At 40.2% G+C, this 16,863-nt stretch overlaps 2 protein-coding genes across 4 annotated transcripts; one reads left to right on the plus strand and one right to left on the minus strand.

Annotated features, from left to right (window-relative positions):
* The first annotated feature begins 253 nt into the window (after positions 1–253).
* On the plus strand, positions 254–3,251 carry tmem17 (transmembrane protein 17). The gene is made up of 5 exons (XM_079681490.1): positions 254–683; positions 834–937; positions 2,010–2,123; positions 2,660–2,803; positions 2,952–3,251. The coding sequence occupies exons 1-5, from the start codon at positions 572–574 to the stop codon at positions 3,027–3,029; spliced, it is 552 nt and encodes a 183-aa protein (XP_079537616.1). The 5' UTR covers positions 254–571; the 3' UTR covers positions 3,030–3,251.
* A 2-nt stretch (positions 3,252–3,253) lies between these two features.
* On the minus strand, positions 3,254–16,786 carry agbl2 (AGBL carboxypeptidase 2). Of its 3 annotated transcripts, none has more exons than XM_079681486.1 (22): positions 16,652–16,786; positions 15,635–15,760; positions 15,130–15,303; positions 13,843–13,950; positions 13,047–13,194; positions 12,657–12,912; positions 11,449–11,850; positions 10,868–11,010; positions 8,388–8,547; positions 8,101–8,227; positions 7,778–7,878; positions 6,885–6,997; positions 6,707–6,770; positions 6,434–6,556; positions 6,275–6,346; positions 5,546–5,644; positions 5,365–5,455; positions 4,644–4,775; positions 4,499–4,529; positions 4,190–4,389; positions 3,897–4,011; positions 3,254–3,701 (listed from the first exon to the last, which is right to left on the minus strand). In XM_079681486.1, exons 2-22 carry the CDS (start codon positions 15,744–15,746, stop codon positions 3,485–3,487), a joined length of 2,988 nt encoding a protein of 995 aa, XP_079537612.1. In that variant the 5' UTR covers positions 15,747–15,760; positions 16,652–16,786; the 3' UTR covers positions 3,254–3,484. The 3 variants fall into 3 exon arrangements, with proteins under 3 accessions (XP_079537612.1, XP_079537611.1, XP_079537610.1); XM_079681485.1 differs by having other exon boundaries at positions 6,434–6,553; positions 12,648–12,912; XM_079681484.1 differs by having other exon boundaries at positions 12,648–12,912.
* Between the last annotated feature and the right edge of the window lie 77 nt (positions 16,787–16,863).

Here is a 16,863-nt window from a genome sequence, read left to right on the forward strand (position 1 = left end):
TTGCTTAAAGTGGGTTGTCAAATTTTAACACTATATTTAAAAAAAATAATGACCCTCTAATAGGGGTGCGAGTATGAATCAATCTGAATTGATATTGACTAAATTATTAGTCCAATATCATCGTGAAACCTGGCGATAAATATAAATGTACATATATATTTGATTTGTAAGCATTGCAGCAAAAAATACGACAACCCAGTTTCACGGTATTTCGTGTTAGTCACGGAATGTGTTGTAAAACCCCTGGGCGAAAGTGTGATGATTTTGTTATGCTGTATGGCTATATACAGTTAATCGTTTAGAACATTTAAATAGCTGTCTTTGCGATACATTGTGTCTTTAAAACATTTTAAGGGACTAAACAAGGACACAACTGATGAAACTGAGGAACAAGGGGAACTCTTTATCAAACACTGAGGGTAACGAGAAGACGGTTTTCATGCGAGATTTGAGCGGAACGCGAGATTTTTCTGGTATCCAAGGAGACGACGGCAGCGTACATTGTGTTGAGGAAGGGGCGGTGTGTTTTCCCTCTGGTAATGTTTGGGCTTAGCAGAAAACATTTTACACCATGGACCTGTCGGAGACCATCAGAAAACGTTTAGAAGACTTCTCTCGGAATGTGTTGTTCGACCAGAGTCGGTCTCTGCCTGTCGCAGAGAATGACACGTTTCTGCCACACGGTAAACCCAGCTAAAGATACATTAGCATTGATGTTAGCTTACAAATAACAGCCTGGGTTGAGCTATATGTGTCTCTCGCGTAGTTTTATAGTAGCTGCTGCTTAATATGGGTTGGGTATGTTATCCATGTTTCTTTGTTTTGTTTTCCAGGCAAGAAGGTTCTGTCTAGCCTCCACCTCCAGATGTCTCTGTACTTTAACATGTGGTTCTTCCCCCTGTGGTGGATCAGTGAAACTGTAATGCTGCAACTCAAGGTAAGCCATGCAGAGAGAAAGTCAGGTTAATTATAAAACTAAATCATCTTGTTCCCCCCACCCACCCAAATAAATAAACAAATAAACAAGAACTGTGTACACTTGTTGTGGGGAACAACTGGGGAGGTCACTAAACGTGATGTGTTATTTAAAAGTAAGGAATATGAAAAATATAGACCTTGATATAACATTTAAAATGACCTTTATTAAAGAAAATTCTGCTGCGATATCGAGAAATTCCCTCTGGTTTGACAATATCTCTATGTGGAGAAAAAAAAGAGGATGGGCCGGACATGGTCCTTACTATAAATTATTGTTTGCTGATTTGATAACATTTATCTACATTATCTACATAGAAAAAAAGACTGCAATGGAATACCAAATAAAATGATTTGAAAAAGATTTAAGGATAAAAAAAAGAAAAGAAAGTGAGGTTGGAGGTGAGTAAAATAGAGGGGGTGAAGACATAGGACTAATGGGAAAGACAAATGTTATCATTTATAAACTTTAATTGTTAAATGATCGAGTTGTGTAAATGCGTGATAATTGGGGTCGCCAATATGATTCAAATAATAGTCTATTTAAGGAGGAACTGATTAAATTCCCAGACTCAATTGAATAACGGTTTGGCCATCAGTAGTAGTTTCACATTGTCAGACTGCATGACATCCTCTTCTAAAAGTCAGTTCAAGTAACACTATAAGCTCACCGAGCAGATGGATGTGTATCACCACTTCTGTATGACCGACAGACAATTAATCCTTGTAATATGCATTATTTTTTAAATACCTTTGACGCAAAACTTTGTACTTCCCAGGAGAAAAGTATCAGTGACCAAAAGAAGCTGATTTAAAATATTGAGGTAGCAGCTAAGTGAACAAATGATCCCCAAAGGCTGATTCTTATTGTTGTCAAATTCAGGCGGTCATTTGTTGTTTTTACAGGCATTCATTTCAAGTGAACTGTAAACAAGTCAGACTATTTCCTAATTTCATAAAAGTCACTTACAGTAATGTCTTTAGCTTAAATTCAGTTTACTTAACTCCATTGTTGTATTTGTCATTTCTACCAGTATCCTGCCTTGCCAGACTACTACAAGTTCATCCTTGTCACAGTTCTCATCGTGATGACTCTGATCGAGGCCATTAGACTCTTTCTCGGCTATGCTGGGAACCTACAAGAAAAGGTGGTGCATCACTCACACAAATGTAAAGATACAGTTGGAGGGAAAATGGCTCCACACTCACCCACAGGCATGTCTATGGTATTGACATGTTGTGAGTCTCTTTGTGCAAATAACCCAATTTGTGTTCTGTGAAACTGAAAAGGATATTATATTGTTTTTGTTACTTTCGTTGCAGTAGTGTGTCTTAAATGTAATTTAGGTTAATTTATTTAGATGCTTTTATTTGGAAGGCGAGTTTACGCTGTTGACAGGAAGTTGTTGTTGCTATGGAAACAACATGACGGAGAAAAGGAATATCTTCTACATATAAAGACGGAGAAAGTAAAGAATAAAGTGTATGTTTAAATGTCAGCACCCCCCGAAGAGGCACAAGCTCTTACGTTGATTCTGGAGTTTCAATCAATTCTAAATCATCAGTAAAGTCTACGACCATATTTCGGAGGGATATGCTACACTTTGGATAAAAGCGTCTGCCAAATAACATAATGTAATGTAACCCAACAGACAGGGATTAATGTAACGTGTGTGTTTGAAAGGTCCCGGAGCTGGCTGGTTTTTGGCTGCTGAGCATCCTTCTGCAGTTCCCACTAATCCTCTTTCAGCTCTTCAATGAAGCCATTCTCATTCAACCCTTGGAGAGGGGGGTTCACATAGTTCTCGCCATATTCATACTCACACAGGTACCATAGCATTCCTTTTCAAAACTGACTTCAATTGTTTTTGCATATACTTAAATGTTATGTTGAGCATGTTTTCTATATTTGGCGTTGGTTGATTGTCACTGCTTTAATTTGTATATAATGTTTAATTTATTCCTGAATGATCCAGGCCCTCTTTGGGTTCGTGGCGCTGCGGGACCTGGTCAGACACACAGAGAGGCAGTTTCATCTCCGACAGTTTGACTGAATTCTGAAGCTGCGTGTCTACCACACATCTGTACTGCGCACCTCCCAGACTCAGACAACAAACAATAATGTGCCTTTTTTGGTATTACATGTCGTACATGGTAACATTTCTCACCTCAATTGAGTATCAAAGAGAACGTGAACGTATTTATTTTTATATTGTACCCAATATTTATATTGGTTTTTTTTGTAGCTTTGCAATAAATGAATCGTTTAAAACACACAGCCTGTGTATCATTTATTAGGCAACTAATGCAACGTATGGTAGATACAAGACCAGCATTGTGTAGCCATCATTGAACAAAGGTTGCCATATGAATGCAACATTAGTAGTTTAACTTGCATTATGATATCTGTGTGAAGGAGGTCATAAACAGAGTATTTTCATCTGTTGAATTAATGAACCTTTAAAAAACAAAGTCGAATCTGTAGTTCCAAATGTATAAATATCCCGCCCTACAGTGAGGCAGAATGTGGGGACAGTGTTACCATTGTCTTTCTTATCTGGCTCTCTCTTCCAGAGTGATAGTGCCTGATGTCCTTATTAGTCTGAAAACTACGGAGGGAGTCACTCTGTGGACGCTTAGGCACCATCTGCATGAGGCCAGAAGGCTTTGAAGCAGGGGATAAAACACCCAGGTGCCTCTTGTCCTCCACGGTCTCTTTGCAGTATCTGAGGATATTGAAAAAGATAAAACAACAAGTTTTAAAAATTGTAAACTGTAGTCATATAACCATTGCACAAACACCAGTGCTTATTTCCTGATATCTTAACTGCAATGGCAACCGGGGTGTTTAACAAAATGAGCTAATGACAGACAAAGACAGAGAGAAAGAGAGAGCCCAAGAAGGTTCAAAGTGAATTTACTTTTTCCATCTCAGGTCTGTGTCTCTCAGAAAAGGCACAAATAATCTGCTGCAGGATTCAGTTTCTCTCTGCTTCCGTTCTCCCAGGGGTAAACATCTCATCAGTGAGAAACCTACTGAAGAAAAGACAATATCAGATCATCAAGACAGGAGATCAGCTAACTGATCAATAAAAAAAAACAACGATATTTGTGTCCAAAAGATTGAAGAAACACCTTTTGCATGACACTATATTCACAAGAAAGTTTCAAAAATAATTTCCGAAACTAGAACAATATATGTGCTTATTGAAACCTTCTGGGGAATCTCCTTCCTCTTCCTCGCTCTGCCGCTTGGTGTTTGTTGTGTCTGCGTGTGAGAGGAAGGAATCCTCAGGCACAAAGGAACTTTCTGAGTTTCTGTCTCGGAAAGCGTGCAGAGTGTCAGTTCGGAAATTTGACAGCAAGCGTTTGGTTGGAACAATGTCTGGAACCATCTTGAGGTACATGGAAGACCTGTGAGAGAAGAGAGACAACACTATGAATCTGAAAGTACGTCCTCAACATATACTGTAGTTATCTGCAACCTATTGATGAGGATACATAACGTTTCTATAAGGCTCACCTGTCGGGCGCTGTAAGGGAAGGTGGCAAACCTGAAAGAAGGAGACACGTTTCAGTAAGAGCTACACTTTGAGTTGAATGAGTGAGAGATGACGAAGCTTTTTTAATTGAATTCAGTTCAAGATCTACTCTGCATGCGGACACACCTCTGTAGACATTATAGGGGACCAAGGATTGTCGGGGGCAGCGATTCTGTCGGTTGTTGGGATGCAGGACATTTGGAGACTGAGGAAGGACGGCACTCAGGTGCAGCAGCTGAGAGGAGCATCTCCACTGTCCTGTAGACAGGTCATAGTCAAATATACAGCAGACTGCTACACAGTACTTTCCCCATGCTCTGATGTACTTAGAGGACAACAACTGCCATCAATAATAATATTCTCTCCTTATCTTTTAATTTGAACAACAATCAGTCCCGATCATTACATTTTCATGCATTTTTAGAATTTAGAAATATCTAATATCAGTTTATAGATAATGCATTGTTTTTCATTGGATTATTTTCCGCATACCAAATGCTTGGGAGAGATTTTCGTTTGATTTCACAGTCTGTATACTATGTTAGTGATAAGGAACAACATTGAATTTGAAAAATAAAACCCAAATATAGCAGCATAACCTTTGGGGAAATTAGGAAGTTAGCATGTGTTGGACCCACAGGACAAATGTGAGAAAAAGGCTCACTCGGGTTTCAAAGGGGACATATATACCCTAATGTCTAATTGGGGGGGGGGGGGGAACTACACAAAATAATGTTTAAAAAGTGTTTAACTGCACTTTACGAGTCGGTACCAACGAGTAAACCATAACTAAAAAATAAGGCACAAAATGGATGTAATTGAGAATTAGACGCAGAGGGCGCATTACCTGTGTTAGTGGCCACAGTCCTGTATGTGCTGAGATGTGGACATTCTTTTACGCTCAAATGCGGGTATGCAGATTTCAAGTTTCCATACTCCTAAAACACAGAAATGTAGCAAAATCCAGTGGAAAATTACAGATTGTGAAATACTGACAATACTTGAAGAAGGTATGAGAGGCTCTTTACCTTGACAGGCTCGCTGCCCTGCCACAGAGTCACATGACTGACCTCTCCTGGGTGGGTGGAGTGAGACGGGATCACAGCTTTCTTTATCAGCCCATTCACCTTCCAAAAGAAAGAAATATTAGATACAGTAGGGACGGCTATGAAAATCTTCTATATTCCCTTCACTGTCTGGCTGTCAACTCCTAAACGTATCAAACTCTTCAAACAAAGGTTGTAATAGTTGCGACTTTGCAATGTAATCATGAGGACATTTTCAGAATACAATCAGATTTCAGAGAGATTTGTTTTTTGTATATTTATTTGTCCTGTAAGGGCTAGCTATAATGTCTCAGAAGTATGAAGCTACAGTTTGTAACTGTGTAGGAAGGATTATAATGTTGACATCTTTGGAACTAGTCACCTGTATCTCCATTCAGACCCCAGTTGAGCTAAACAAGCTTGGTTGAATGTTATTATATCTTACTAGAATATTTAAGTATTTTTAAAGTTGTTTTTCTGCATGCAAAGGTCGAGTTGACTAGCTGTTTATTTTTTTCAGTCGTAATATAATAGAGCTAAAACATATGGAAATGAATTAAACTTAATTTGAATGATTTTTCCCAAAGCATTTAAACAGGCAATATTTATTCAATTTAGTTTTAGCTCTCTTAGTTTAGTTCCTGTTAAACCAACATTGTTTCACTGCCTTTTACGATTCAATTTCCGTGGTAGTATTGACCTGCTTCATACCTTCCATGTTTTCCTGTGTCTTCCAACAGGCCTCTCCTCTTTAACATTTCCCTCTCGTGGCAGGTTGGAACCCTGCAAAGACCGTTAGTCTTGTTAACCACACTAAAGTGTGAAATAAATAATGCATTATTTAGTATATCACAATATTAGTATACTTACAATATTGGTTGTGCTGCGTTGCAGAACTTTGGGCTGTTCTTTACTCCTCCCTTCCTCTGGTCGCAGCCTGTTCCTCTCTTTATAACTCCTCATGCGTTTATTTTTCTTCTTCACTGGAGTCTGCTGGGGAATAGAGAAGCAGAATGAGGTAAAGTAATACAAGAGAAGAACATGATTCAAGGCCCATTTCACAAAGGGATCCAAATGTAATACAAGCTTTACAAGGACATTAAACAACTGTATAAAACAATACTTCATGGAAGAGTAGCGAACCTCTGTATGGTTCATCAAATGAGCTGGGAGTCCGTCGGAATCAGAACTATTTGAACCACTGGTGCTGTGAAAGCAAACAAACAAATAACAGTCTTATTAAGCTGATTGAGAGCACATTTATACATATCATATTTTGTATAAGTTATGCATATTTTATAAACAAATAAATGACTATCACCTGCTTTCCAGGTCAGACACAGAAAAGTTAAATTCAGTGCCCAGATCTTTGCCCAGCCTCTCGCTGACCTGCTTCCTGAACAACGCTGCCAGCTCTGACAGACAGTAAGTGGTCTGAAAAAACACACACACACACACAATGGTCACCTTTAAAAAGCAGCGCCTGGTTGCATAAACTACTTAAAGTGGACCTATCATGCTATATTTGAATAATATAGTGTAGGACAATACCTATATAAGGCATATTTATACTTTTCAAAATACCAAACAGATCATGCATTTTAGCCATTCCTCATTTCGCTCAATTTAACACTGTCTTTGCATGGGCTGATTCTGTGAGAACAGCACCATCTACAGGCCTGGCATATGTACTACAGCTTCTCCAGCGCTTTGGAACGGCAATGTCCGTGGCTGTCTCCTCCTGATTGGTGGAGTTGGCCCAATAGCCGTAGCGCCACTTCTGTGACGTCATAGAAGTGTTCAAATCTGGATCAGTCTGTATCAGATCCGTTGCAGCCCCTTTTTAAGAGATTTGGGTATGGAGGAAAATAGAGAGGGTTGTGTTTTCTGACACTTGGTGAGTTCCCTGGAACACCGGAGACACATATTCATGTATAAAAGACGTACAAAAGTGCATTTTGCATGATAGGTCACCTTTAAGTAGCTAAGGCAAAGGATGAAAGGGATTTTATGCAACTCATTTTTTTTTCGAAGGCATCCTTAAAGACTTAGGGGCAACCTAAGCTTAAGTGCTGGGACTAACCGGGCACAAAGATACAACATTTCAGCTTTGAAAAACAATATCAAGGTATATTTTGAAGCATCATGTTGTTTGACTACACCGAGGAGTCTAACATCATTTCTAAGCTGTGGACATGCTGCGTTATCCCTCACCTTTGTTGGATCCGGGTCACAGTAGTCCAGCAGGGTGTCACAAAAGTAGAAGCCGAGGGACTTCAGGTCTTGAGTAGTAAAATGTGTTCCTCTCCTGTCGCCTAACATTAAAACACATGAAAGATCCAAATACAAGATACATGGGAACACACACACACACACACACACACACACACACACACACACACACACACACACACACACACACACACACACACACACACACACACACACACACACACACACACACACACACACACACACACACACACACACACACTCACACTCACACTCACACTCACACTCGGAAAGTCTAAACTCACCCAGAGTGGAGCCTCCGAAGGTGGCCTCCATGGTGTAGCTGTTTTTGATGCCGAGTCTCCACATGGCGATTCGTCCGGTTCCCTCTTTGCTCTTCTGAACCCGAAACTTACAACTCTTAAAAGAGAACTGATGAAAAGAGTGATCAAGATGTTACAGACATTTTAAATAAACTGACGTTATAGTTTTTATTTATTCTAATAACCATGGTGTCATGATATAAATACAAGCCCAATGTGACTCGGACTACATATATGTTACAAAGAGTTTTTGAAAAACAGTTCCTAACCTTATCACCGGCATTCTTGCTCATCATCAGTGGAAAGAGTCTCTCATGAAGCTTCAGCGAGGCATCACCTCGGTTGTTACATCCGTACATAAAGACATTGTTTTTACGGTTGTGTCCATGAAAGTCACAGTAAAGAACGACATCCGTCTCAGCCATCAGCCTGTGGGGGGGGGGGGGGGGGGGGGGGGGAATCAATCATGAAAGGGCCAGAATACATTGTGGTTTGTTTTCAGAATCCCAAATAGAAACTTGTACAAGAGAAGTAGGAAACGTGCAAATAGAGGATGAGCCATGTTTGGATGGAAGCCTTTAAAAAAGTTCTTCTTTCTAATAAAAAAACAAGTTTGATTTCACAGAACTAAATTAATGCATTGTATGCATCAAAGGCGGCTCTTTTAGAATGAGACTGCTTATCTTTTACATCTATCCCTCCTGTTTCTTAACCTTACAGCAATGAATTGAAGCAGATATATTTGATCTAGTATAATGGAAAAGCCCCTTTTTGTTTAGATAAAATCCAGTAAAAGTGAATGCAGTGATATCATTTTATAACTGGACTGCTTTATGCAATAAAGTAAGCAAGTAAATGCAGACTAAATACCACTGTTCATTGCAAGTTGTGCAGTGAATTACATTTTTTGTTTAGTTCACTTGGGTCGTAATCTGTGAGAGTCTTAATCCCTACTCAACACAAACTGGCTGCTCGCTGACACAAGCAGAACAGGTAAAGAATGATGTGTTGTATCCTGAAAACAAATAATTATAAATACGACATGCACATTTTTAGCAATTTACTGGATAAACATGCACAGTCCACTGAGGATGCCATCTCCTCTGCTCTTCACCCAGCGCTCACCCACCTGGACACTAAAAACTCTTATGTTAGGATGCTGTTCATAGACTTTAGCTCAGCGTTCAACACTATCATCCCCCAGCAGCTGGTTTGCAAGCTAAATAACCTGGGCCTCGGACCCTTTCTCTGCAATTGGCTGCTGGACTTCCTCACTGCCAGACCCCAATCTGTACGGGTCGGCAACAGCACATCAGGCACCATCACACTCAGTACGGGGGCCCCTCAAGGGTGTGTGCTCAGCCACCTGCTCTTCACCCTGCTGCCCCACGACTGCACACCCACCCACAGCTCCAACCACTTGATCAACCGTGGTGGGTCTCATCAGCAACAACGACGAAACCCACTACAGGAGGGAGGTGAACCAGCTGGCCATGTGGTGCACAGACAACAATCTCTTTCTCAATGTGGAGACAACAAAGAAGATTGTTGTCGACTTCAGGAGAACCTACACCCAACACCCCCATCCATTGACCATCGGTGGTACTGCTGCGGAGCAGGTGAGCAGCACCTAATTCTTGGGGGTGCACATCACCGAGGACCTCTCCTGGAGTAACAACACCACGTCAATCAGCAAGAAAGCCCAGCAGCACCTCTACTTTGTCCGCAAACTGAAGAGAGCAGGAGCTTCCATCATGCTCTCCTTCTACCGAGGCGCCATCGAGAGCATCCTCAGCAGCTGCATCACGGTGTGGTTCGGAAGCTGCGCAGCAAGACCCTGCAGCGCGTCGTGAACACCGCTGAGAGGATCATCGGTGCCTCACTCCCATCACTCCTGGACATTTATAACACCCGCCTCACCCGCAGAGCACTCAGAATTTTTGGTGACCCCACCAATCCCTCCAACTGCCTCTTCACCTTCCTGCCTTCAGGGAGGAGGTTCCGCAGCCTGAGGTCGAGCTCAACTAGAGAACAGCTTTTTACACCAGGCTGTCAGGAGGCTGAACTCGCTCCCCTCTCTCCCCTCTCTCCCCCCGGCCCCCACTGGACACAATTGTTTGTTTTTTACGCTGCTATGGACAATCTTTAATAAATGCACATTTTATGGACAATCTTGCACCAAAGATATTGATATTGAAGTGACTGTTATTTTGTATATATTGACTGTTGTATTTTTTTTTTATGTGTCGGTTGATTGTGTATATAGGATATACATATTGTATACATATTTCTATACATATGTATGATTTTACATTCGGGATTGTTGGAAACGTTATTTTGATCTCTGTCTGTAAACTGATTGACATTAAAGTTGACTTTGACATAAAGCTAAAGACTGATGAGAACACATTGTACATCTACATGCAATACAAGTTGTTTTCTATGTAGGAAAATATAATCCACTGTAGTTTGCCATATATTGTCATATGTTCATTGTCCTACGTGTTTTTGTTTATTAGCTTTTAAGGTTCTTTGTGTATTTAAATTTGTTATAAATACTTGTCTTTAGTATTCCTTTTTAATGCTAAACTTTTTTTACTTACTATTGCAACTTATGTTCTTTGATTGTTTATGTTGGCACAACCAGATACCAAATCAAATGCCTTGTATGTGTAAACGTACCTGGCAATAAACTTGATTCTGAGTGTGTGTTTAAATGTGTTTTGTTCATGCATGTGTTCTGTGCTACCTTTCCACCATGTTTAGGGTGTGCCACACACAGGGGAAGGAGTCCCTGAGCAGCGTCTTGTAGTTTCTGTTCAGGTCCCTGCCTGCTAGAGAGCAGCGGTAATTACCCACGATCACACCATCTGGGTTCAGCATCGGCACCACCTGCAGCACCACAAAAACAATAAGGAAAAAGCTATTTGGATAGCATTACAGCATTTAAACAAATCACAAGACTTATCAATTACAACATCCTAATATCAATTATATAAAATATCTGCTTTATATTTTGTTACTGTACATTTGTATTTCCACATGTATATTTTTTACTTTTTTATTGCTATTTCATTTCTATTTGAGATGTTTACATTTTGGATTGTTTATTTCTAGTCTTTGAATTTCTCCAATGTACAATGCCATGTCTTTTTATGCTGCTGCAACGCTTCCCAAATTGGGATCACTAAAGTACTTCTTATTTGTATCTTATCTTAATTAATCCAACTTTATAAAATTACTGTTTGGAAATATCACAAATGACTTAATATTGAAGTCATAATGATGATATAAAGAGAGATGTGAGGGAAGGAGCATTAAGTCCCTCACCTTAAAAACAAAAGTGTCCCTGAGTAGCTGAGCATCCTTTGAGTCCCCGAGCAGGAAGTCTAGGAACCCCTCCATCATCCAGGACCCGTTGGTTTCTCCAGGGTGCACTCGGGCCGTCACCACCACGGCCTTCTTAGTCCTACCCTCCACCCTGCTGCCCGCCCGGGACGTTATCGTCACCACATACACAGCATTCCCAGCGAGGCTGTGGCACAGCACCCTCAGTGAACAGTATGACGCGACGGCTGGGTTGGAAGAGACGCGCCTCAGGTAGCGCTGCAGGTGGGAGTAGGTGTAGGGGTAGCAGTGGGCCAAGTAGCAGGTGTCAGAGTCAGAAGGGAACTGGAGAGTCCAGGTGAGTGAGAACAGGGGGGGCGTATCGCTGTTGTTGTCTTTTGTATTCTAAAACGAGACAGATAATAATAACAATTGAGGGAAGTCATTCTGTTCTGATGTGCGTTATGTTTGATAGACAAAAGAGGTTTCTACATTTACTTTCACAGACCCTTATAGGTACATTTTTGAGCCAAACATTTGCACATGCATATCCTAAGTACAAAAAACAATATACAATATTCTGAATGTATATTTAATCACTCAGTGGGATGTCTGGATCAAAGGTGGGTGCTAATACGAATAATTCATGCTATTTATTTAGCACTTTTTCCAATTGCTCAAAACGCTTAACATTATATTTCATGTTACTTATTAGACATGTAATACATTCAATACTGTGGACAATACCCACAGGAGCAGTTAATTAATATTAATATAATATTTTGCTTCAGTTTATATGATGCCGAGGCAGAAACACCGTCCCTTTTTCCTTCACTGTTTCTATCTTACAATTCCTTTTAGTTTGAATCTTCTACTTTCGGTGTTTGTTCATTTATGACACTAGGGAGTCAGAGCATTTATATTATTATTATTTTTATAGGAAACACCAACAAAGATTTATCACTGGTTGGGGCAATTTAATGAACTTCAGTTGATTTTTTCTACTTTTGTTCTCTTGGTAATGGGTGGAAGGACTCATTCATTGGACTTTCATGTATTGAAAGCACAACTTTAAAATAAAACATAAAAGCTGAATAAAATATATTCATTCTTAACTCATAAACGGAAATCACAGCTAGTAGAGAATGGGTTTATTTAATAAAAATCCAGTCTTGACGCCTTTTTTGATTTTTAAAACTCACTTCCCCTACCTGCTGGCAGTTGCGGTAGTATCTGATATTGGCGCCGGTGCGTAGCCATCCAACACCTTTCTCTTCGGCGGCCCTCTCTGAGTAGAGGAGTGGTCTCATACCCTGAACATACAGGCTGCTGCTCTTCATCAAGTTGACGATAGTGAAGCGGTATGGCACTCCAGCCTTCATGTTCCTGACCCTGAAGTAAAACCACTGCGTGTGCTTCCTGGTGTACAAGTCTGTGTGCAGGGTGAGCTCATAGTCATAGACTCCCCTGCACAGGGAAGAAGAGATGTGGGGGGGAACAGAGAGAAAGAGTGTAAATTAAGCTAGAACCACAGTAATAACTTACAAATACAGTAATGGTTAAAAAGCTGCTAATCAGTAGATGAAGCTGCGGAGACTCACACTTGCACCGCCTTCTGGAGGTTTCCACTCTCAAAGCGTGACTCAAACTCAAGGGTGAAGTCTGTCTGATTGTCATATGAAGTGGCGCTCTTAATGGGCCCCCTGTTTCCTCCGACACGGGAGCAGGAGAAGAAGGGACGCTTGTTGGCTTTTTAAAGGGAAAGAAAAAAAAGAAAAAGTTCATATCAAAAGTATGGATGGACTTGCATTATTTTTCAGAGAGCAGTAGAGGGTTACATTGTTTATCCAGAAAATGATTTCTCTGTTATTATCTACGATAACACAACTGTTCAGTCTCTCTACTTACTATATTTAGTTTTATATTGTTGACTTGGTTATTTATTAGATTTGACTGATGCTTCTTTTATTTGCACTTTTCCTGCTGTATCACTGTACATGTCTGCACTTTTTCCTGCTGTATCACTGTACATGTCTGCACTGTAACTAATAAAGGATAAACCTTTTGTAACACTGCTGAGCAGAAACACTTAAGCTATGTAAAGGCCCAACACAACTCTCCCCATAATAACCTGTAAACAACACTTGGGGATTGTTATATAGCACTTAAAATGTAATATCAGTGCAAATCTTACAGCACTAAGGAATTAGGTTGTCACAAGTATTCCATTATTTGCTATAAAAGGCCTTTAAATTGAAACAGATCATCTACTCTCCGAGGGGAATAGGTAGAACGAAGTAACTCAAAGTATTCCTTTGTTAAGCATTAAGTGTTGGTAACACTGTGACGACACAACACACCATGTAACCTGGTGGTACAAAAAAAAGCCTTAGTTACCATGGTCAATGCAGTACACCACTTTGCCCCTTTCATCTCCTGCTGGTATGGGGGTCCTCTCATGTCCTGTGGCCTTGTAGAAAGGCTCTGGCTCTGGGGGGTCCCACTCTACAACACACACTCCCTTGGTGTTAATAAGTGTAACACAAATAGCAATAGGACATGCCATGTTTTACACTGTCTTTAACTTCCTGATTTTTTAAAGTTTTTTTTACCCAAGACTGGTATGTGTACCAGATGATTCTGCACACAAGTCATCACTAGCACTTTGGATGAACATAATCTATTACGAGTAAAGGTTCTGCATTCAAAACCAAAAGTAAGATACGTTTAATCGTATAATCGGAAATGTTTTCAAAGCATGACAATTATTTATAATGCAGCTAAATGTTCCCTTTCAGGGTTTTACTAATTGAAGAGCTTATGTTGTTTTCATACACTGAACACAAATATAAATGCAACACTTTTGTTTTTGCTCCCATTTTTCATGAGATGAACTCAAAGATCTAAAACATTTTCTACATACACAAAATAACCATTTCTCTCAAATATTGTTCACAAATCTGAAAAAATCTGTGATAGTGAGCACTTCTCCTTTGCCGAGATAATCCATCCCACCTCACAGGTGTGGCATATCAAGATGCTGATTAGACAGCATGATTATTGCACAGGTGTGCCTTAGGCTGGCCACAATAAAAGGCCACTCTGAAACGTGCATTTTTGCTTTATTGGGGGGGGGTCTGGGGGGGTCCGAAAACCAGTCAGTATCTGGTGTGAGGGTTAGGGTTAGGTGGTGGTGGGGTTATGGGCAGGCGTATGTTATGGACGACGAACACAGGCCACTCGATTCACAACATTACCCTTAACATTACAATGTTTTAGATCTTTGAGTTCATCTCATGAAAAATGGGAGCAAAAACTAAATTGTTGCATTTATATTTTTGTTCAGTGTATTACGGCTTATTATTAAAAGTCCTTCAGTTTATCCGAAACATTCAGATTCTTAATCACCAAATTGGGGATGGATGGGTTTCCCTGGACAGGGAGGGAATGGAAAATGTAATATGAAAAGTAACTAAAGCTGTGCAAAAATATCGCAGAGTAAAAAGGACATGGACACATTGGACTTAGAGATGTAGTGGTGGTATTAAGTTGCATACAATGAAATGTGAAACCCCCCTTCAAGTACCCTTACCTTGACATTTTGGTTGGCTAAATAGTCCGTGTTACATTCTATCAATGTAACATGCCTAGCAACATAATGTTTTCAATAAAATGTTGTATTACCTATGTGTTGGATGATGTCACTGATGACCTCACACTCTATGGGCCACCGGGGGCAGGAGATGGATGGGAAGCTAACCAGGTCCAGCGGTGCCCTGAGACTCAAAACAGGCCGGCCGCCATCAAAGTCTACGAGCAGCTGTCTGGTCCGCAGAGTCTGACTTAAGTTTATAGTTACTGAGAGGAGACATGAATCACACCTTCAATTCACTTGTCTTTCCACTCATTCTCTGCCAGTGGTGAACTATGGGTATACATTTTTCATTAGGTCTGCCCCTATGGGTCCTTACCTCACCTAGACCACACAAGCTTGTTCATTTAAGAAGGGATTATGCTCCACCTGAATGCTTTCATTATCTCAAGTCGTGAAAGAGCTTGTTTAATATATAATGGTCTAGCCTTGGGGAAGGGATGCAACAAATACAAGTTTGACAACACCTCCTTTCTAACAGGAAAACCCAGTGCACATAGCATGTATCCAAATGCAGCGTTTATGAAAATAACTTACACTGCCTCCTCCCTGCTAATTCCTCCTCGTCTTCTTCTGTGTTGGAGTCATTGGTGTCAGATTTGTCTAACTGGTGGGTATTCCACCAATTCCTGATGGCAGAGACGGCCATGGTTGGTCTTTTCTCTGCCAGATTGAAAAAATGTTAGTCATGAATGTTCTATGTATTAATTACCAAACTGAGTAAGAACACATTGTCCTGGCCACTACATCGAAACAGGCTTGTCAGGATCAAAGTCGACTATTGTCAATCTCCTCTGTGTGAGATAGATAGATATTAAAAATATGAATTATATTATCATGATCCAATAGAGATGTTTTTAAGCCAATGCCAAAATGGCATTTTGTCATAGACTATCAGCTACAACACATTTTAGTCTTCTTACAAATGCTAGAAATCCATGATATTAAGCTTTTCAGACATCTTATGATGTAAAAACTTTAGAAGCCTAGTAAATGTAGGTCACAATTTGACAACACATCCACCAACTAATAATAGGATGGATGTGTTGCTAAATTACCACTTAGTAATGTTAAAATATGGACTGACATTTTTAAGCTGATATTGAAGAGTTCCTGAAGTTGAACTATTAAACAGGTGTTGATGCCGTATAAATCCCTTTATAGTAGGCTATAACTTCAGCAAGCACGTGTACAATTGTTTAATAGCATAACTTTTTCTGAGCGAATTCACTGAGATACCAAACTCACATGAGAGATGCTGAGTGGATTTCTCACATCGTCTGTTGCCTTTCTTCTCTAAGTAAAATGCCGGAATAAAAGTCTTCCTTATCCCGTTACATGGCGTTAACGCTACTACCTTACTTTCTGTTTTTTGTATGCATGAATTCCGCATGTTAACTACAGATGCAGCTTGGTCGCCACTTACGCACTCATGAATGACACGCGCGCAAACATTGTTTTGTAGTTGCTAACATTTTCCTTAGCTACGTCAATTAACAATAGATAGCATATCTCAGCTCTCTGAAATGTTATCAATGAGTGGCAGACACTTACCTAGCTTACATTTCAAATACACAAGCTTAACTTCCTTTTATAGACACAAGATAAGAGCGAAAGCATAGCGGCTAGCAGGAGTGGAAGCCTCTTTCCAGAAGTGCGCAATGTTTCCATGCAACAGGTCCTCTCAACAACACCGCTGTTGCCATGGAGACGAGAAGCAGTGGCGCAAATCAATGGGTAGGAAACTATTCCTCACAAATCCTCAA

The sequence above is a fragment of the Notothenia rossii genome (genome assembly GCF_949606895.1).
Source record: "Notothenia rossii genome assembly, chromosome: 5".
NCBI classification, from domain to species: Eukaryota; Metazoa; Chordata; class Actinopteri; order Perciformes; family Nototheniidae; genus Notothenia; species Notothenia rossii.

Excerpts from the sequence above, each read along its gene's own strand:
- tmem17 (XM_079681490.1), top strand. The coding sequence starts at position 572 with ATGGACCTGTCGGAGACCATCAGAAAACGTTTAGAAGACTTCTCTCGG. Across the intron at positions 2,124-2,659 it reads CTGGGAACCTACAAGAAAAG|GTCCCGGAGCTGGCTGGTTT; the intron begins GTGGTGCATCAC and ends TGTGTTTGAAAG. Across the intron at positions 2,804-2,951 it reads CCATATTCATACTCACACAG|GCCCTCTTTGGGTTCGTGGC; the intron begins GTACCATAGCAT and ends TGAATGATCCAG.
- agbl2 (XM_079681484.1), bottom strand. The coding sequence starts at position 15,746 with ATGGCCGTCTCTGCCATCAGGAATTGGTGGAATACCCACCAGTTAGAC. Across the intron at positions 13,951-15,129 it reads TGACATCATCCAACACATAG|AGTGGGACCCCCCAGAGCCA; the intron begins GTAATACAACAT and ends TGTGTGTTGTAG. Across the intron at positions 4,776-5,364 it reads GACTGTGGCCACTAACACAG|GACAGTGGAGATGCTCCTCT; the intron begins GTAATGCGCCCT and ends ACCTGTCTACAG.